The sequence below is a fragment of the Ovis aries genome, chromosome 3, assembly GCF_016772045.2.
Source record: "Ovis aries strain OAR_USU_Benz2616 breed Rambouillet chromosome 3, ARS-UI_Ramb_v3.0, whole genome shotgun sequence".
Taxonomy (NCBI): Eukaryota; Metazoa; Chordata; class Mammalia; order Artiodactyla; family Bovidae; genus Ovis; species Ovis aries.
Window position 1 is genome coordinate 92705636 of NC_056056.1, and position 21980 is coordinate 92727615.

Consider the following 21980-nt stretch of genomic DNA (forward strand, 5'->3'; position numbering starts at 1 on the left):
GCCCAGGGGCAGGCAAGCGTGATGGTGAGTCCAGGGCCTCAGGGGGACTAGCCAAAACGACCATACCCAGGGAAAACATCAGGTTCTTCCTCCAAAACAAACTTCAAAGACAGCAAGCGATAAGACAGAAACACTGGGTAATGACATGCCTGTGCTTCTTTTCATCTAGGCATCTGGAATCTCTTGAAAGCATTAATTACGCCTTCCGCTCTTTGCACGGAGGAGGACCCGTGTGGTCGTCACCATGGCAGGACATCTCAGCTCTCTGGGAAAGAGCACTGGACCAGAGCCAGGCGACGGGGTGCCAGCTTCAGCTCTTGCCTATACAGCGGTTCTTGGGCAAATGCCCTAACCAGAGTCTTGGTTTTCTTATGTTACAATTTGGAGAAACAATAATGAAATTGTAGACCTTGTGAAGTACTTGCTGGTGTCAGATATTGAGGGCTACATCTGCTTTATCTCAGGAAGCCAGCATGATACCTCAGGGGGCAGGTACAAAAGGGGGTCCATTTTGCAGATGAGAAAACTAAGTCCTGGAGCAAATGATTGACTGCTGATAAGCAGAGATGCTACTTACAAAGCTATGGTTTTTCCAGTAGTCACGTATGGATGTGAGAGTTGGACTATAAAGAAAACTGAGCGCTGAAGAATTGATGCTTTTGAACTGGGATGTTGGAGAAGGCTCTTGAGAGTCCCTTGGACAGCAAGGAGCTTCAACCAGTCCATCCTAAAGGAAATCAGCGCTGAATATTCATTGGAAGGACTGATGCTGAAGCTGAAATTCCAATACTTTGGCCACTTGATGCGAAGAACTAACTCACTGGAAAAGACCCTGATGCTGGGAAAGGTTGAAGGCAGAAGGAGAGGGGGACGACAGAGGATGAGATGGTTGGATGGCATCACCGACTCAATGGACATGAGTTTGAGTAAACTCCGGGAGTTGGTGATGGACAGAGTGGCCTGGTGTGCTGCAGTCCATGGGGTCACGACGAGTCGGATGTGACTGAGCGACTGAACTGACTGACTGAAGTAGAGATGCTGGTGTGTGAATGCAAGTCTTCTGGCTGGAAAACCAAGGCTGATACGCTGATAAGAAAATTTAGCGAGGCATGGTATGTGGATTCTTGGGAAAGTTCCATGTTACACAAGAGTAAGAGAGAGTTTCTGAGCAGGTTCCAGCCGAGCCACCGTCTTCCTTCCACCCCGGGCTGCGGGCTCTTCTCCCTCTGGTCCAACTTCCCCGGTGCTGGTGCTTGGGCAAGATTTAGTCAGTTCTCCAGTGGCTTGTGTGGGAGAAACAGCATAGAATGTCCTAGATTAAAATGTTATTTTGTTCCTTTCAAAACCCCCACATGCTTCTGAATCCTTCAGTCTAGGAAAGCCAAACCCTTAATCAGTTCTGAGAAAGCACTCCTCAAAGATAACTGAAACATAATATTCTGTGTGTTGTTTTCGACCAGTGCCCAGGGCATGAGAAACATCTGAAGGAGGGAAAAAGAAAACTGAGGGTGGGCTGAGCCGTGTCTTTTCTCCTTTTGCTGCTGAAAAGATGATTGATCTTGTAATTAAGGGTGGTGCACATCAGGATTCCACAGCCTCAGTGGCTGTAAATAACCAGCCAGGAGAAAACTCTCCTGGGCCCATCACACCCCCTGCATTGAGAAAGGCGGCCCCTTCAAGCGCCCGTTGTTTGAGTCTCCCCACCTCTGCCGGGGTTCCCGACACCAGGCTGGATGCAGGTGTTACCAGAGGTGGAGGATGGGGAGACCTCTGCTGCATGGCGAGGAAAGATAAGGTGAAGGGTAGGAGGCAGGCATAGGAACGCAGCATAGTTGGACCCAGGATGGTGTCCCGGAGTCCAGCTGGTGGGGCTGGCTGCGCTCTGGGGGCCATGAGGCCTGGGCAGTCCTTGAAGGATCTGAAGCAAGCGCGAGAACCTCGCTTCACAAGGGAGTGGATTCGTGTGGGGGAGGGCGCCCCCTGGAGGCCTCGGGAGGCGCAGCGAGCCCAAGAAAGCCGTTTCTTGCCCAAAGCTGAGTGACAGGTCACAACCAAGTCACTAGGGGACGGTGAGGCACACGTTATTTTTAACTTTCCTGCAAGAGAAACTGCTGCCCGTTGAATATTCTATGTAGTTAATGAGAACTGAAGATATGAAGCAAGATTGCCTCAAAAATAATTGTCTGTGTGATCGTTATAAGAATCAAATGCAAACTTAAATAGATAAAATCAAACATTTATCGTGAGATTTTACAACCTTTTTCTTAAAAAAATATTTTTGCAGACTTTTTTCTTCACTTAAGGGATCACTTGGTGATACAGCTACAACAGTGAACACACACGCCCTATGACACGTCCAGCTGTGTTCTAGGAGCTTTCAACAGATCGACTTGCTCAATGTTTACAACAGCCCAATGTGGCAGCACCATTATGCGCCTCAGTTTACAGGTGACTGCATGAAGTAATCACATAGCTGGTAAATGGTAGAGCTGGGACTTGAATCCAAGCATTCTGGACCAGAACCCCCTCTGGGGCCTTTACCGGCATCTTGTCACGTGACACGTCCAACACAGGCCGGCGTTTAGTAGCAGCGTGAATCTGGGCAAGCTGCGTCACCCCTGTGCCTCCATTTCTTCATCTGTAGAGTGAGGGAGGGGCAGTAAATTATGTGATCTCAGTGATCACTTCCTCCCGCTGTGATATTCTACTGCTCTGAGTCAGTTTAATAAATATCTGAGCACCTGCATGGCCCACGCATGGGCCAGGCACTTTGCTAGGCCCTGAGCTACAGAGCAAAGGCAGATCGGCCTGTTCCTCCAAAAAGCTTGTGTTCCTCCGTGGGAAAACAGCCACGAAGTCTGGTCTCCCTCACTGGCAACTGGGGGCTGGGAGAGGAAAGTCTGATGGGAGAACTTTGGGAGGCAGAGTCCCTCTTGAACAATGGTGACCATAGAGCCCTTAACAGCTGGAGACCTCTGGCCAGGCTGCCCTTTTCATGAGGCCAGTAGCCCCCTACTTAAGCCCTTAGGACCTGATCCAGCCATCTCAGTGGGTGTCACCATCCAGCCAGCCCCGTCCCGTCACTGTGCCTCTCAGCTCCTTTACCCTAGGGCCTCTCTTCCTTTCTACACCCAGCAAGCTCATACTCTCCCTACCTCTTCTGTGAGTGTCCCCTCACCTCCCCCGAGGTCCCTGCTTCCTGGGCAGCCCTCTCTGGAGTTGAGCTGATGCTTTGCCCGCTCCCCCCTGATGTTCCTCAAGGCCAGGAGCCTGGGTTGACCTCCTTGGGCCCGATTTCCACCTTCAGACAATTGCCCTTCCTGCCTTGTGAAGGCCTGGAAAACCAAAGTCCTCTCTTCGCGGTTCCTGCTATCCTGTCCCCCTGCTGGCGTCAGCTCTGGGCCTCCGGGTCCCCATCAGTCAGGGGCGCCCCCCACTGGCTCTGCACTGCCTCACCTCCTGCTGTCAGGACATCAGTGTTAGCTGTCCCTCCAGACCTGTCGTTTTAGGGTCTCCTTGTCCACCAGCCTGAGTCAGCCCCTCCCCCCAGGCTCATGCCCAGGCTTGTCACCACCCCGGGTCCAGCCTCTGTCCTTCACATGCCCACCTCGAGCCATCCAGCTGCTTGTCCACGGGCCTCCACTGGCCCTCCTTCACTGTCACCAGGGCCATCAGTCGCTGACCCCTCTGCTTTCTTCCCTGTCCACATTCCTCTCACCTTCACTTCCCCATGCTCCAACTCTGTCCACAGCCGCTCATGTCAACACTCTCCATAACAAACCAAACTCCCTTGACCTTCCATCTTTTCAGCTCCCTACCAGGCAGACTTTCATCACGGTTCACCCAGCTCTGCTTGTTCTGGGCCTGCAGGCAGCAGCTGAGAGTTGGCAGCAACAGCGCTCTCAGCACAGATTTCAAAGGCCACAAATTAATGTCCATCATGCTGCCATTGCCAGGCAATCCTCCAGGGTTTCTCCAGTGAGCACATTTTCCCACTTATCACTCAGTGGTGCCAGCATTCTTTGTTCTTTCCTCATCTCTCATGTTCATTTTCTCTCTTCCCTGACTCCCAGCAGATGGCCTTGCCTCCTGATTCAGAGGGAACAGCAAGTTACCAGATAGGAACTCACTCACCTTCTGCAACAACCCTGTTCACCCACCTCACCTTTGTTCATCCCTGCCTGACCTGGGCTCTAGCTGCTGTTGCTCTTAACTTGATGAATTAACTTTATATATGTATATAGATAGACAGATAGATATAGATATATAGAAAGGATAGCATACTATAGGCTACCTCTGGGGCTTAATTTTTTCATTTAATAAACAGTGTATGATTTTTCTATATTGTTGCATATATTGTAGTTCATTTGTTTTAACTAAGTGTTCCCTGTGTGAAAATACCACAAGAGAATGATAAACTGAGATTCGGGTTGCTGGTACCTCCAATGGCGGAAGCCAAGGGCAATGGAGGGAAGGAGTACATAGTAAGTTATTGTCAATAGTCCTGTTCTTATCATAGGTGTTTCTTATAATATTCATTCTATGCAAGAATACTGGAGTGGCTTGCATGCCCTCCTCCAGGGGATCTTCCCAACCCAGGTATCAAACCCAGGTCTCCCACATTGCAGGCAGATCCTTCACTATGTGAGCCACCAGGGATGCTCGATAAATAAATATCTCTGACATGCATCTAAGATGAGACTGTGTCATGAACTAAGACATGTGATTAATAATACTGCATAGGGACTTCCTTAGCGGCCCGGTGGTTAAGACTCTGCACTCTCAGTGCAGGGGGCATGGGTTTGGCTCCTGGCTGGAACACTAAGATCCTGCTCATGCCACAGAGCCAAGAAAAAAAATTGCATAATTATTGTTACATAATCTTGTCATAAAATATATTAATTATAATCCTTATACATTATGTGTTATATGTGATATACATTACGTTATATCTTATACATTGTGTAGGTATGTGTATTATATGTTATGTATATGTGTGCATGCATGCTATTTCAGTCATGTCCATCTCTTGAGATCCCATGGACTGTAGCTTGCCAGGCTCCTCTGTCCACAGAATTCTCTAGGCAAGAATACTAGAGTGGGTAGCCATTCCCTTCTCCACGGGATCTTCCCGACCAAGGGATCGAACCTGCTTCTCTTATGTCTCCTGCATTTGTAGGAGGGTTCTCTACCGCTAGCACCACCTGGGAAGCCCATTATGTATATACATATATATTAATAATATGTATTATATACTATATGCTGCTGCTGCTGCTAAGTCACTTCAGTCGTGTCTGACTCTGTGTGACCCCAGAGACGGCAGCCCACCAGGCTCCCCCGTCCCTGGGATTCTCCAGGCAAGAACCCTGGAGTTGGTTATATACTATATACTAATAAGTAAAAAGGACATGTTAGTATATACACTATTTGCCGGGAGCCAGCATGAGGAATCCCACCCATGGCAAAGGTCATGAGGAAGGAAGCCCGACAAAATGCAAAGGCGTGATCTGGCTTCAGGGGTTCCCCCTGGGTTTTCCTGAACATCTACCCCCAAAAACCAGAGTCTGCCTGTCTTATTGTACTGTGCTTTCCACTCTTCTGCCTCTAAAAGGAATTAACTTAGGGCTCCAGTTAACAGTCTCCTGCATATATAAAAAAAAAATGTCTCGGCTTAAACCCCTTTGATGGCTCTCTAACTTGCCTGACAGGTTCCCCCAGACTTTTACAATTTGTGAATTGCTTACAGCCCCCCAACTGCAAGAGGCACAAAGTTTAAACATCTTAAAGATTTAGAGCCTTTTAGAGTTAAGAATTAGTTTGGTGAAGAGTTTGTTGAGTTAATGTTTGCCACCAGGCCTCCATATCCTTTATCTTTTAGGCACCTGGGAGGATATTAATCAATGTAATCGGGATGCAGAAATAGGAATATAGTAGTTTTGATGTTAGCAACACTAGACTTTTGAGTTAACTTTCTCTTTCTTATAAATCACTATACTTCTTTCATTGTTATAAATTGTTGTGTCTTTGCTATATAAGAATGTAACTTTATTTAGTGCTTTCTGAGAGTGGCACCAGACTTTGGGAAAAACAACATTTTTAAGACAAATAAGTCTTCTGGTTGACAAACCCTTATCAGAAAAGGGCCGTAAAATGTTAATTGGCCTGGCCAGAAGATGATGTAAATCACCTAAGACTTGTGTATATGACTAAGTATGCAGAGAGAAAGCCTGGTCTCGATAAGAGTCAGGGCTGCTGATGCTGCATAATTTTGTATTATCCATTGATCTCTATATAAAATCAAAAGGTACATAAGGCCTTTCCGGACAATAGAGGAGGGGCCAGTCACTGGAAAGACTGGTTTCCCCTGTGTGGTCTATTCTCCTTCTCTCCTTTTCTGGCTGAATTCCCATCTGGGGTGTGGAGGCTCGCCATGCCTACTTACTTGCCCCGGCTTCTAAGATCCATGCGAGAGGGAGCCCAAGGCGGGGCACCCCCTGCTATTCAAGAGGACACCAGTGGCCTAATGTAGATGGTGCAAGTTCCTTGTCTTGGAACTTTATTGGTTTTCCACATAAACCAAGTTATTCAGCCTCTTTTCTCCACTAAATTTTCCTACTACACTATTTCTTCCTAATCTCTCTTTATATTTCTAATTAAATAAATAAGATTTCCTCGCCTACGCCATCTCCCCTTCGAATTACCCTGGATCCACCAGGCTGGACCCTGGCAACTATTATTATCTATTATTTAATAAATGGCTTACTATGTTATTTTATATATAATACATAATCTTTGATAAAATATATTATTATATATCCCTTGGGGGAAGGCATGGCAACCCACTCCAGTATTCTTGCCTGGAGAATCCCATGGACAAAGAGCCACAGTCTATAGCGTTGCAAAGAGTAAGATATGAAAGTGAAAGAGGAGAGTGAAAAAGTTGGCTTAAAGCTCAACATTCAGAAAACGAAGATCATGGCATCCGGTCCCATCACTTCATGGGAAATAGATGGGAAACAGTGGAAACAGTGGCAGACTTTATGTTTGTGGGCTCCAAAATCACTGCAGATGGTGACTGCAGCCATGAAATTAAAAGACGCTTACTCCTTGGAAGGAAAGTTATGACCAACCTAGATAGTATATTCAAAAGCAGAGACATTACTTTACCAACAAAGGTCCGTCTAGTCAAGGCTATGGTTTATCCTGTGGTCATGTATGGATGTGAGAGTTGGACTGTGAAGAAGGCTGAGCGCCGAAGAATTGACGGTTTTGAACTGTGGTGTTGGAGAAGACTCTTGAGAGTCCCTTGGACTGCAAGGAGATCCAACCAGTCCATTCTGAAGGAGATCAGCCCTGGGATTTCTTTGGAGGGAATGATGCTGAAGCTGAAACTCCAGTACTTTGGCCACCTCATGCGAAGAGTTGACTCATTGGAAAAGACTCTGATGCTGGGAAGGATTGGGGGCAGGAGGAGAAGGGGACGACAGAGGATGAGATGGCTGGATGGCATCACGGACTTGATGGACATGAGTCTGAGTGAACTCTGGGAGTTGGTGATGAACAGGGAGGCCTGGCGTGCTGCGATTCATGGGGTCACAAAGAGTTGGACACGACTGAGCGACTGAACTGAACTGAACTGAAGTGACTTAGCACATTCATAATGATAATTAATAAAATTAAGTAAAAATGCCAGCACTCTTTAACCCTCACAATGCTCCAGCTGCCACTGTTCTTTTCTCTTCACTTTCATAGTCGAAGTTCTTCCCAGCATCGTCCATCCTCCCCATCTTCATTTCCTCATCTTGAACATTCGTTCTCCTCCCATCCCATCCTGGCTTCTGCCCCATTAAATCCCTCCAGAGGTCACCAGTCACCTCCAGGTCGTTGAGTTCACTGGGCAGTCTCGGGTCTCAACTCGCTCAGCTCTGCCACTGCTGAGACGCCCTCTTTCTTGGCCTCATCCCCTGGTCTCCACGAGCCACACCATTTTGTTCCCCAGACTTCTCAGGCTGTCTTTTCCTCAGCCTCCTTTACCAGACCATCTCCTCTGCCATGGCCTGGGGTTTCTTTGAAATCCCATCCAGGGTTCTCTTCGTGCTTTCTAAATCCATCTCCTTGGCCTCATCGGTTCCCTAAGCTGGGTCACCAGTTACTAATGGCAGCTCCAGCCCAACCTCTCCTTGGAGCTCTAGATTCATCCCCCTGACTGCTCTGCTTGGATGTCAGCAACTCCAAGCTAAACTTCTGACATTCTCTAGGTCAGTCCTCCTCCAGGGCTCCCCATCTCTGGATAGGTTAACGACCCTGCTGGTCGTTAACCAGTTGCCCCCCCCCCACATCTGGTAATTGGCCCTGGAATGGGCTTGGTTCTCAGCCAGGACCATCGGAGGCTTCCCCCCAGGTTTTTCTAAATGGAACTAACAGAGAAAATTCCTGACCTCTTGGGTTGTGAAGGGCTTCTTTGGTGGCTCAGACAGTAAAGCATCTGCCCACAGCGCGGGAGACCTGGGTTCGATCCCTGGATTGGGAAGATCCCCTCGAGAAGGAAATGGCAACCCACTCCAGCACTCTTGCCTAGAAAATTCCATGGGTGGAGGAGCCTGGTGGGCTACAGTCCCTCGGTCGCAAAGAGTCAGACACGACTGAGCAAGAAGTCTGTTAAGTCTTGGGTTGTGAAAGATGCAGGGGTATGAGATAGAGAAGGTCCTAGAGAAAACCTGTCTTCAACAAAGAAAATGGTGAGTCCAGGGGAGATGGAGCCTTGGGGAACAAGCAGAAAGCCCAAAGATGAGTAGCCTGGGGCTATGAGTTGATTCCAGTCCCCCAGACCCCTACCTGCCTTTCTGCACTGCTGTCCTTGGTTTGTTGAGCGCCTACGTATCCACCTAGTGAATCCCCCTTTTGGCTCAAGCTAGTTTGGGTTAGGTGCTGGTCACTGGCTGCTAAGGGGAGTACTGAGCACTGTGGCTCTCTCCTGCCCAGTGCAGCCACTGCCCATCAGGCTCCCGCCCAGCCCTTGACCACCCTCCTCTCCACCCTGGTGCACTGTCATCTCTCACCAAGACCCCTGTACCGGCCACCTTTGGTAACCACAGTCACTCTCTCCCACTCCAGTCTGTTTGCCACATAACAGCCCAGCTGGGATAAGAAGGATCATGGTGCGCCCTTGCCACCTTGGAGGCAAGTCGTAGTGGGGCCGACTTTTGTTATTTAAGGGACACTCCCTTGCCAGTGGTCCTTACAACTGCATACATGGGTGGCAGGGTGCATCTCTTGCCCTGGGAAGAGAATACAGCACACACACACAGTGATCGGCAGGTGTGGCCCACAATGTGCAGAAGTGGGGGGAGAGCCAGGGGCTGTTGGCATCAAGACCCAGGGCACGGGGAGAGCAAAGAAGCCGACACAGACCAGTTCTCCCAGGCTCTCAAAGTGAAGAAAGCACCCTTGGGTGGTGGATTAAAGTGTCTTTGACCTAGGTCTGCTGGCCAAAAACGACTAGCAGGGTGTGTGGATACTAGCGGGAGGGTGCGGCTGGTATCCCAGGGACTGGTGGGGGCTGAGGCTGGATGCTCCACAGCACCCATCTCCCCAGCCTGGGGTGGTGCCTTGGGGAACAAGCAGAAAGCCCCTGTGTGGGATGGTGGGAACTGGGCCAGTGTGGGAGTATCACTGCAGGTGACGGCAGCTGACAGAGCACAAGGGACCCATTTTCACAGCCATGTCAAGCTTCAGCAAAAGTCACAGCAGCAGAGTGGATTCACGTCTCCCCAGTGGTCTTCCTCTGGTGTGAGTGCTGGACTTCAGACCCAACCCCACCTGGTCGCTCTAGAAACTCTAGAGAGAGGCGGCTGGGGATGGCCTCAAGGGGGCAATGCTGGCCTGTCTGCTCACATGAGTATAAGTAGACAGAACAGCCAAAGGGAAGAAAATGAGAGACTTGGTCACATCTGTACCCCAAGTTTAGTTATGAATCTTGGGTGACATTTATAGACAATCCAGAGAGCTACAGCCCAGAACTAGAGGCCAGGGGGCAAACGTTGCTGTCAGTAGTGGTGCTAACAAGCCTCCTCCCACGGAGGCTGGGATTAGAGGCCTCTGGTCTCCTCCCAGAAGGAGCCTGGGTGTTGGGGAGATGGTGAAAGGAAAAGATAAAGGTGCCTCCCTAAGTGTCACCAGGAAGGAGCCATCTGAAAATGCCACCTGTGGAAAATAAGCTATAGTCCTGGGCCGGATCACCCCTGGATGATCTGATAAAGGCTGTGTCCTGACCACACGAGCAAGAGCGCCAGATGGGCAGTGAACCAACCCCCAGGCCAGCCTGGTTTCCTGTCTGTATTTATCATGCTTCAGTAGCCACGAGATAAAGAGAGAGAAATGAAATGCTCACCATTAAGATTTCAACGCTGAGGCTTCAGTGTCTTACTGTATTTTAGTATCACCCTACAGAAACCCAGGTGGTGTTTAGACCCCAGGGAAAGCGAACGTCCCTTGGTCCCTATAAAACCTGGCAAATCCAGCAGCCGCCTTAGAGCAGACCTTGGCAAGTGTCTGCCTTCCCTGTTATAGCAGAACGCTTCCCATCAAGCCCGTGGCGAGCTTTTGCTTTGTTAATTAATGGAACCTGTTCAGCCTTCTCAGCAGCTTCTCAGAGGGTAGCACTGCTTACTCTTCCCTCCTTAGGATTTCTGCCCTTAAACCCCAACAAGCGGGCCGCTGCCCTGTGTCCCGCACTGATACTTTCTCTGGCCACGCCCTCCATGGGGGTGGAGTCAGCATGACCAAGGGGACACAGCCCCGGAAATCCAGGGCTCCGAATTTCCTGCCCCAACAGCCGCTGACCCACTTTTGGTGTCCGCACAGTTTCTTCCCAGAGCTCATCTTCCCAAGGACTTAGAGGACGGCTGGAGGGCAGCTGTTTGCCCAGAGGGTGTGTACAGAGCCTGGACGTGAGGTCTAGGTATCCCTCCATGTACACACAATGGCATGAGCTGGACCCCACATTGGGACGAAAAGACTCAGACTAGTGCTTAGAGACTGGGAGTCAGTGCCCCCCTCTCCGCCCCCTGCCAGTGTCATTTTTGTGTGTGTCCCACTGGGGACTCCAGTGAGTCTAAGAATTCTAAATTTGAACTTGGCCTTCCATCCTATTATGAATGTATACTTATAAAAGCAGGAATTTAGAATCAATTTAACTTAAAATGTTTAGCTATATAGGATGTGTGCTTCCAATATACTCTCGCCTTGTACTCGCAAATGTCCAGAGCAGTTACAGTAGTCAGGGAGACCCCTTGTTGGCTCTGCAGAGATTGTAGGAGGCAAAGACCACTTCTAGAGGGGAGGGGCTTCTGCTTCATTCTCTGGATTTAGGGTCTTCTGAATGGATAAAACAATGGAAACTGAGAACATCAAGTTTATTTAGCATGATCCCAGAGGTATGTGAGTATGATGTGTGTGTGTGTGTGTGTGTGTGTGTGTGTGTGTGTGTGGTTGCTTTATGTGTGAAGGGTTATGTGGGGTTGAGTGTATTTCTGTGTTTGTGAGTGTGTCTCCATGCATTCGTTTGAAGAATAGTAGAAAGTGTCCTTTAGAAGTCTGAGGTAGTGAAAATTTTATGGTGTCCCTCACTGTATGATTCAAAATCACAAATCACCCCAAATTAGTCCCCCCAAACTTTCTCACTTTACAGATGAAGAAACTGTACTTGGAGATGATGAGTGACTTGCCCAAGGCACAGAGCTCATGAGCCCAGAGCCAGGATTCAGTCTAAGCAGTGTGGTTCCAGAGCTCTGGGGTCCTGCTCACTATTGTGTGTGGCCTCCTGGCCAGGAGAACAGGTTCTGATGAGTTGGACCAATGTGCAGGCTGCCCAAAAGGTGTGGACTCTGGAAACCAGGCAGTGAGTACTAGATATTAGATAAGTGTTAAGGGCTGCTCAAAAATCACTATCTTAGGTCTTTGATGAGTCAGGAGGCTCACTGCTCATCCCTGATCCCTTTGCTGTTGACTAAAGGGTACTAAAGCCGGTGACAGCACTGCTGGAGGCTGCCTGGCAAAACACGGAACAGTGCTGCTTGGAGCTGTTTCTTCATGGGAAGCCGAGAAAGGAAATGTCCGCCCACTAGTGGACATCTTTGGTAGTGGGCGTAGGCGACCCAGCAGACTGCAGGTATGGGGCAGGAGGAAAGGCAAGAAAGCGTCCTTGTTTTAGTGAATGACCATTTTCAAGTGTCTTAAAAATTCCTGTTTCATATATTTTATTCATTTCTTTGGGGTTTTTTTTAAGAAAGATAATTGTCTCTGTTACTCCATCTTAGCTGGATTCCTAATGATTCACTTTCTATTGTTATTTTTCTATTTAATAATTGGGAAGCTTATATGGCCTTTTAATGAAAACTATTTCTAAAATTTTATAAATCATCTCTAAGTTCATAAACTTAAATGTAATTGAACCAGTTATTTCCATAACGGTCTTAAAAATGAAATAACCTATTAGATCCCTTTCGTCAATAATGATTAATTTAGCATATTGTACTTCTCTGCTGTTCCAAGTGTGTGTTTGTGTGTGTGTGTGTGTATTCCAATAACTACTTTTTAAACAATTGCTTCCAGTTTGTTAAAATGACAATGAAATATTAGACTTAGGTATAAATTTATTTAATTGCTCACGACAATTTTTTAATCCCATGTCCTTCTATTCTTGAGTTATTTACTTGTACTGATTTCCCAATCAACTGGACATATGATCGGCTAATTTTTTCTAATGCTGGACTGGGGATCCTCACCTATCTGAACACTATGCCCTCCTCATTCATCGATGATATTCAACCTTTGTTGACTGCCCATGCCTCGTTTTAGAATATGGCATTGTTTTTTATCATCAAATTTTATTTTTCTTGATTTAAAGTGCTTCCTTTTCATGACTGGCTGGTCTTTTCTAATAAGTGGATATTAATAAAGATTTTCTTAACCTCTTCCTGCTTTTTGTAGTAATCCAGCTTCACTGAGGGGTACGTCTTCCCATTTCTCAGACTGTTATTCTCCCTGTTTATTCCTGGAAGAGTCAGATCTTTATCTGATTAAAGACAGTCCCATCAGAGGTGGGTGGCTCTCTGTCCAAAGATCCAAAGGAAGAGAAAAGGAAAGATTTTTGCATCTAAAGGTTACATTTTGTCAGATTAGTGGTCTAGTTATCTGTGTGGCACAGTGGACCATGCAATAACCTGACTGAAAACTCCCTTTTTCATACTCATTAGGGCGGCCGGCACTAGCTGGGGTCCCAGCACTCTGACCCTTGTCAGGATCCTGGTGCGAGGCATCTCTTCTTCCCCTTGTTACTGAGACCTTGCAAACAGGGTTCCAGCCGTGTGAACCCTGGACCTGGCTCTCTGCCTTGAGGTCAGATCCCCCGTCCCCCATCCCCTGCCCCCGGCCACATCTCCTCCTCCTGTGTCCTGGGCATCCCTCACTGCTATCTGTTATCTAGCTTCCACTGTGGGTTTCTTCCCTCTCCTCAGCAGGCCGGCTCACCTTTCACACATGGTTGGTTAACCTTAAATCTTCCTTCTTGCACTTTATTTCTTGTTCAGTCGCCAAGTCGTGTCTCTTTCCAGTCGCATGGACTGCAGCATGACAGGTTCCTCTGTCTTCCACTACCTCCCAGAGTCCACTGAAATTCATGTCGATTGAGTTGGTGATGCCATCCAACCATCTCATCCTCTGCCGCCCCCTTCTCCTTTTGCCCTCTATCTTTCCCAGCATCAGGGTCTTTTCCAGCGAGCTGGCTTTTAGCATCAAGTGGCCAGAGTCTTGGAACTTCTGCCTCAGTCCTTCCAGTGAATATTCAGGGTTGATATCCTTTAGGATTGACTGGTTCAATCTCCTTGCAGTCCAAGGGACTCTCAAGAGTCTTCTGCAGTACCACAATTTGAAAGCATCAATTCTTTGACCTTCAGCCTTCTTTATGGTCCGACTCTCACATCCATACATGACTACTGGAAAAACTATAGCTTTGACTGTATGGGTCTTTGTTGGCAAAGTGATGTCTCTGCTTTTTGATATGCTGTTTAGGTTTGTTACAGCTTTCCTTCAAAGGAGCAAGTGTGTTTTCATTTCATGGTTGAAGTCACCATCTGCAGTGATTTTGGAGCCCAGGGAAATAAAATCTGTCACTGCTTTCACTTTTTCCCTATTTGCCATGAAGTGATGGGACCGGATGCTGGATCTTAATTTTTTGAATGTTGAGTTTTAAGTCAGCATTTTCACTCTCCTTTTTCACCCTCATAATTAGTTCCTCTTTGTTTTCTACCATTAGAGTGGCATTATCTGCATATCTGAGGTTGAGGTTGTTGATATTTGAAGAAAATCCTCAGCGTTTCTAGCTGGTGGAGGGCACTCGGCCCCCATGCTTGGATGCCTTTAGTCACCACAGTGGAAATTTAGGAGGAGGAGGAGGCGCTCATGGCTTTGGGCCAGGGGAGAGCCTCAGCTCCTGAGGGAAGCCCATGGGGACTTTGGGGACACCTGGATATGAAAATAAGCTGCATTGTGGAAACAGTGGGCCTGGGAGTGGTGATCGAGTCTGTCTCCGTGGAGGTCTCTTTGCTCAGGACACTGGGTAGTGGGCAGGGGGGAAGAACTTGGTTACCTAGAAGAACTTGGTTTGCATTTGAGCTTTACATATTTACCCATGGCCCAAGACAATTTCCTTATTTCTGAGGCTGTCTCCTCATCTGTGTAATGGGTAATATTAATAGGATCGTGCTCTTAGTTTATGGGGATTAAATGAGGTGCTATAAATTGCTTAAACAGAGCCTGACTGATGTGTGTGGATCTTGAACAAACACCGGGCCCCTTATTTGAGTAAAGATGAGCTGGGAGGGGCAAAGCAGTTCTTCCCTCCTCTTCTTCCTCCCCTAGTATCTCTGTTCCCCTTTCACCCTTCAAGGTAACATCTTAGCTTCCTCCCACCCCCACTGTCCTCTGATTCCGGAACCTCTTTGTGTTCCAGCCTGTGGATTTGTTCCCTGCTTCCCTGTGGGGCCCACCCACAGGTTTGTTTCTGCAACTCCCTCCCATTCAATCCATCTGAATGGACTGTCCTCCACGGAGACGTTCACAAATCCATACGGCCTTTCCCTTCTCAGAAGACTGTAGCATTTTATCACCTCCCTCCCCAGTCAGGACTCAATGATTCATACATCCAGCTTTCCAAGCAAGAGGTCTCTGGGATAAAAGTTCCCATGTAGGGAGCACCCCTCTGGCTTCTGGAGCCCCACAGAGCCAGAAAAACTGGGTAGCCGACAGAGAGGGGTCACACACTGGGAAGCCAAGCATGGTAGATTTACTAGGGTAATATCTGCAGGTGAGAAAACAGCACATACATACAGAAATCCATGGGCAAAGATATCGCCCGGCACCACAAACACCAAAGCAGCGGGGGCTCAGCAAGTGGCTTTGGAAAGTTCTCTTGAAAATCCAAGGGCAGCTTTGGTGCTCAGAGATTCAAACAGAAAACTGTACAAAACCAACCCATAAATATATATATATTATATTATATATGTGTGTATATATATATAAAATTGCAAAATAAAAGCCCAAGAAACTAGTCAATCTGCACACCAGTGGCTCAAAAAGTGTTAGCGTAAAGGCAAAACCCTTTGTGGGGAAGATGCACAATCCGGGGGCTGGCATTTCAGTAGCAGAAAGAGTATTTACATGGAACCCCTATTTGAAACCTCACAATACTAGGCAAAGCTAAACACAGACCAGGTATGTACAAGGGGAAGACGATTGTCAGACACAGACGTATCACCAAAACCATCCACAGCTTTAGAGAACACTGCGCTCCACCAGGCCCCCTGCGCCCTGCCAGGCCAGCCAGGCTCAGGACTAGTTCTGCACCCCTTCTCCCCCCACCAGGAGAGGGCTGGGACTCAGCTGTGTAGTGTAGTTTACAGAAGTTTAAAGGTGGAGCAGCCTGTGGAGATCAATCACCCACAAAGTAGGACTGATAGGCATGGGGTAGAGTTGAAATGAAGGGGTTGGGGTCCCCAAAATATATTCCCATTTTATGAATGCGTTGATGTATGTAATGCAGCCCCTGTCCTTGGTCCACTTATCATCCTCCTTCTGGTTCACTATCAAAGAGAAGATCTGGCCTTTGCATGTCTCAGAATTATACAAGATTCTGGGGAAAAGAGGTTAGGGCTTTTCTTGCTATTCTCCTACCAACCCCCTGAAGGCCTCAAAACATTTTCTTCACATTGCTAAGAGAGAGGGGGTGTACCCATCACTGCTGCTTGGGAACAGTGGGTGAGAAATGTCGGGGGCTGACTATCTGGAGGCAGCCACTGGTGCTTCCCCATGCCCCCTGTGCCCAAGTCCCTCCTCATGGCAGTAACAGTGAGCACTCCTCCTCTGTCTTCAGGCCCCAATGTCTCATAGTGATGACTCAACTTTGGGGGCAATCTTGAAGGCAAAGGTCACCAAATATCAGTTTGGCAAAACTTCATACCACCTAAGTACAAACCAACACAAACCACAACTTCTACACTTCTAAGAAAACCCTAACCGAGGATTCTTTCTCATCATTTCTGAAAGGAGAAGCCTGTCTACACGAAAATAATGCAAGGTGCTTTCTCCGGTCGAGAGGACACCCTGCCTGGAACCCTCACGCCGAGTCCTGTGTAAGGTGGCCTCTCACTGTGGGAGGCTGCAGGGGGATCGGTGCGCACGGGTAACAGGCCGCTACCCGTGCACTCAGTTCTGGTAAAAAGGAGGTGACGCCCATGCTTAGGACGTCTGGAGCCCGTCACTCTACTGTGTGCCGTACACATTTTTTCATATTTCGGCGCCAGTGGGCCTGCCCACAGATAAACAACCAACGAGCACATTTCGTCAGTCAGTTCAGGCCCCTGACACTCTAAAGCGCCCCTCTCAGAACGGATGTGGAGCTGTGGCGACATAGCGTCCCTTCAGGTTTTGAACGGTGAGGATCCGTGTCCTTTCTGAGGAGGTGGAGAGCACAGATTCGTCCCCTCCTTCATGCCTTCTCAGACTCTTTGAATGTTATCATCTTAGGCTTGAGCTCATGTGGTAGAGAAGACGTAAAAGGACCTGCTTCCTCTGCGTTCAGAGAGATAACTGCCAAGTACAGCCACCTCGAGGGTTGCCACTGACCCACGCGAGTATCCTGGGGAAAGGCAGTAGATTTTTTCATTTGTTCAACAGACAAAAACTGCATACTCCTGCCTGGAGCTACAGCATAAAATTTATACTCATGCAAAAGATGGCACAGAGGCCGAGGGTAGGCTATGTGTCCATCTGACCCTCTGCCTACCTCCGTGGAAAAATCCACCCTTCCTTTCCATCTTCTAGGCTTTCAGAAGTAAACTGTGCTGTTGGGTGAATGGTTCTCTCCAACCCACAGCGACCGGAGAAGTGGCCTCATGGCACTTCTCCCCGTGTTGACGATAGAAGCCCTCTGTGATGACAGCCCCGAGCAACATGCGTGAGTGTCTTGCCCCATCCAGGAGTGACTGGCACACCCACTGGGCAGGGGGCAGAGACTGAGCTCCATGGACAATCAGTGGTATAAGGGTGATGCTCCCCAGGGGGATTCTTACTGGACCAGGTTTCTTATCCAGCTCCCTCCCACCAAGTCCTTTAAAAAAAATTCATCTGTCTACAGAAGAAGAACCCCATCTTCTTTACAGGAGTGTTGAGGGAGGTTACTTTTATCTGTATAACCTGGCCAAAGTCGGACAGTGACTTGGGTCATGCCTGGAGGCTCTTATGGAGCACAGATCTGAGCTGGTCTCTCGGCAGCACTTTTGCAAAGTTTTGGGAAAGTTTGTGCACGCTGTCACACATCACTGCTGGGTACCAGCCTGTGCACAGAGAGCCACTGGCGCCAAGCTTGCTTCTCTATAAGCATCTCTCCCTCTGCCTCCTCACTCCCACACCTGCCCGTCTTCCCAAGGAAACAGGCTCAGAAACTGCTCCACTTCCCAGTTCAGCATCCAGACCACAGCTTGTTTGTCTACACTTTCTCATCCTTTTCCATGGTCTATCTACACTTTCCTGGAAACTATCCTATGGCCTAACAATTCTGAGCTTCCCATATGTACATTTTCTCCAGACAGATAACTGGTCAAAGTATTCAGCCAAACTTTTATTCAGAGCCAAAGAACATGTCCCTTCTCCTCACCCTAAGAGCCTGTGGTCTTGTTTGGACCCCACGCCTGCTTCTGTAGCACTCAGAGCACGGCCTCTGAGTCCCACCAGGCATTTCCTACACATGCAAGGGGAGGACTGGGGGACTCAACGGCTCTCCTAGCAACTCTAGCTCGAGACAAAACAGAACCCCAAACTGCAGTGAGCATTAGCTCTTTGACGATCCCTTCTCCTCACTGTAGAGCTCTCATCAGATGCCTTCTCCGGAGAATTCCATGGGAATGAATTCTGCACTGCAGGCTCACTGTTTGCTATAAAGGTAGAGGCAGTGTAAGGCAGCTCACCACACCTGTTTTGGTGCTGCTGTTTCAGAAAGGCCTCCTCATGGAGCCTCCCATTCCTCCAGCACTGTCCCCTCCCCTGCACTCCGTTCTCCACTCAGCTACCAAAGCAATTTTTCTAAAATGCAGCCTGCTCTTGATCTACCATGACCACAGCCCTCAGCGGCTCCAGATGCCGTACATGAGGAAGTCTAGCTCCTCCACACCTTCTACCAGTTTCTTTACAATCCACCCTGCCCACCCACAAAGTGAAGCCCACCACCCACCTCACACTGCCTGTCCCAGCAACACTGAATCACTCCATGGATGCACCTGGTGCTCCAAACTTCCATGCCTTTACACACACACACTTAAGTGATCACCAATGTCCTGCTTATCCTCTTGTCCTCCTGGAAAATTTCTCTTTGTTCTGAAAACCTAACTCAAGCATCACTCCTTGCAAGAAGGTTTCTCTGGCCTGGAAGACAGTAAGTAAATTGATGCCTCCTTATGCCACCTCTACATCCTTGCCTATTCCGTAACACGCCTCCTAGACTTGGAGACCTCCTCTGGGTAGGGACAGTCCTCAGGCCTGGCCCATGACCCAAGCTCATGCATGGTTTTTGAACACATGGAGAAAGAACAGATGGATGGGTATGAGGTGGCCCCATGGCATAAACTCCTGCAAGGCACGTTCATCTAAATGAGGCCTCCCTGTTGTAAAGAGAATAGAGAGAATTTGTTGAAAGCAAAGAGTCAGTCAAGATTATTTCTGAGCTAGTCACTCAAACACAGAAAGCTGCACCAGTGGCTGTTTCCATCCTACCTTGCTCTTAACACCACCTGCCACTGACTATTCTAGTCGCAACGATTGTTTTCTTTTAACGTCAGCAGAGTGCCCACCACTGAGTGGATCCTTAACAAATATCAGGATGAATGGATGGCTGTGAAATAGTTTTCTTTAAAAGGCATCAAAGGATTGGCTTTGAAGGCATTTCCCACATCACAGACTTTACTGACCTGGGTCATCCATCACAAGACTTGACTCAGAAGCAAAACAGAGAGAGGAGTCTGGGCAGCAGTTAGGAATCTGCTCTAGGGACACCCGTATAGGGCTTTCTTTAGTAATATGTCAGTTTCATTTCTTCACCCCATCCTTACCAACTATGGATGGTACTCCTGGCCGCAACCAGAAGGCTCTGGCCTCTCCTTTGTCAGAAGTCCACACTGGCCCAGTCATAGCCCACAATCACCAGGAACTCACTTTGCACTGATGGGGGAAAAGGTGGGTGGTCTCCCACCTTCACTTATGCAGTGGACAACCAGTTGCAGAAACAAAACAGTCCTGGACCAAAATAACCACTCTTGGGAATTAAAGTTTTCTGATCATCACAGCTGCTAAGTGCAAAGGTTCTGACTCTGACAGACCTGGATTCAATCCAGGCTCTGGATCTTTCTAGCCAACTCACTGGAACAAGTCAATTATTTTTTGGGGGGCTCAGTTTTCATACCCATAAAATGGGAATAATCTGACCCACATCACAGTACTGTCTCAAGAGTTAAAGGATATAGTGTATGTGAAGCCTACATGGTGTGTGTGTATGTGTGTGAGTGTGTGTGTGTGTAGGAAGTGCTCAAAAGCAGAAAACTATGATTAAGAACTTTCAAAAATACTTTGACAATATTCAGGACAGAAAGGGAAAATATTATTTGAAGACACTGTGCTTAAAAGAGAATGGATTGTCTAGTTTTTAGGAGCCAACAATGCTCATAGATCAGTGTCCCACAGAAAGGTATGAAAAGATAGTGATGGCATTTAAAAAACAGCTGTGGCTCTTACAGGCCCTAGGATGGATGGACAGAGAGTAACAAGGCCAGGGACACCCAAGCCTTTCTCTGAAAGCTGATCCAAGAGGATTAATTCTGAAGAGCTCACCTCATTCTCCTCTGCTGGACCCATAACCCAGAGGAGCCAAGGTCAAGGGGCCAAGGGTAAGATGCCAGTTCCAGGCTATGAGCCAGGGTTTCTAGGTTTGAGGGAAAGTCAGGGGACCCCTAATGTTGGACAGGAGGCAAACCAGACAAGTAGCGTTGCTCAAGTGTCAGGAATGCTGGAAAGGCGTCATATATCCACACTGTCCCGATCCTCCTGGTACAACCCAAAGCTAACAGAGGATCAAAATTTCCGCAAATTTCAGCCCTGAGCATGAGATGAGTTTTTTTCTAAGCTAAATTTGGTTTTAGTTTTCAAGCGCCTGAGATGCACAATTCAAATGTGTTAAGTCCCTGGCTTCTTATATTGATCAAACCATCCCCTGCTTTGGGGTTGACCTGGCTGCCCTCATGCCTGCCCAATCTTACAACTGTTCCGGCCATCATTCCAGAGGTTCCATGAAGAAAGCTCAAGGTTAGTGGTTGGGGAAGCACAAGCTAAGCCATCAGCCCTTGGGAACAGGGATTAACTTCTGGTGGAGGGGACAGGTCCATTTGTCTGGGTACTGTGAGCAGCAGGGCCATTACCCTACAGGAAAGAGAAGAGAGATTTCTAAATATAGTGATAGCTCCATCAGCAAGAGACTGGGTTCCCGCAAGGACAAGGACCTTGCTCAGGGAAGCCTCAGCCTGTCTGAACGGGGCCTGGTTGGTGGGAGCTGGCGGCCGGCTTTGGCCCCTTGCCCTGGGCTCAGATCAGGGGCAGCATCCTTGTGAGCGTGGCCCACAACTAGGCAGTGTTGTGTCTGGAAGGAGCACAGGACCGCGAGCCAGGAGACGTGAATTCTAGTGCGAGCTCTGCCTTGAACTAGCTGAGTGACCTTGGGAAAGTCACCTCATTTCTGTGGGGCAGAGGGACAATGAGGGGCTGGGGGGGACAATCTCTAAGCTTCCCATTGGAGTGTGACCCAGGGCCTATTCGACCCCTCCTCGGCCCCACGCTTCCAGGGTCAGAGACGGGAGAAGGCGGGGCAGGGGTAGGGGAGACACAAACGGGAGCCACAGGGGACTGTGAATCAGGACTCCACTTTCTCCTTCTTTTTGCTCTTCTTCAGGAAGGATGGGGTGCGGAATTTCTTCTTCTTCTTCGAGGGAGACTTGGAAGGCGAGCCCTCTGGGGACATGGGGCCGCTGGTGACAGACTCGGTTTTGTCCTTGGAGGTGTCGACATCCGTGTCAGCACTGGTGGTCATCTGGCTGAGGCCTTTGCTGAGGGTGTCCTCCACCGTCTGCCCGTCCTCTCTCCCGTTGACCACCACTCCTTCTGGCTGCGTCACGTCCGGCTCTGTGGTGTCTTTGCTTGTTTCCGTCAGCTTAGCCTCTTCTAGAAAAAGATCCAAACACATGACCCATTAGATTTCATTCAGACCAGAGCTTCTGTCTGGGGCTACAGAACCATTTCCAGGCAATTCTATATGGGAAATCTAGAGCCGTGGGAGTGGCAGGCCTGCGTTGTCAGGGGAGGGCTCTCTCCCAGACAGTAGAGAACAG

At 48.5% G+C, this 21980-nt stretch overlaps 1 protein-coding gene across 2 annotated transcripts in view; it reads right to left on the reverse strand.

The window, feature by feature from the left end:
* Positions 1-15327: 15327 nt before the first annotated feature.
* Positions 15328-21980, reverse strand: part of ADD2 (adducin 2) — a 125244-nt gene continuing 118591 nt past the window's right edge. For both annotated transcript variants that reach the window (XM_004006050.6, XM_042246317.2), the window contains exon 16: positions 15328-21813. In XM_004006050.6, the coding sequence (XP_004006099.4) occupies positions 21506-21813 (308 nt within the window). In that variant the 3' untranslated portion in view covers positions 15328-21505. The remainder of the gene's footprint in view (positions 21814-21980) is intronic.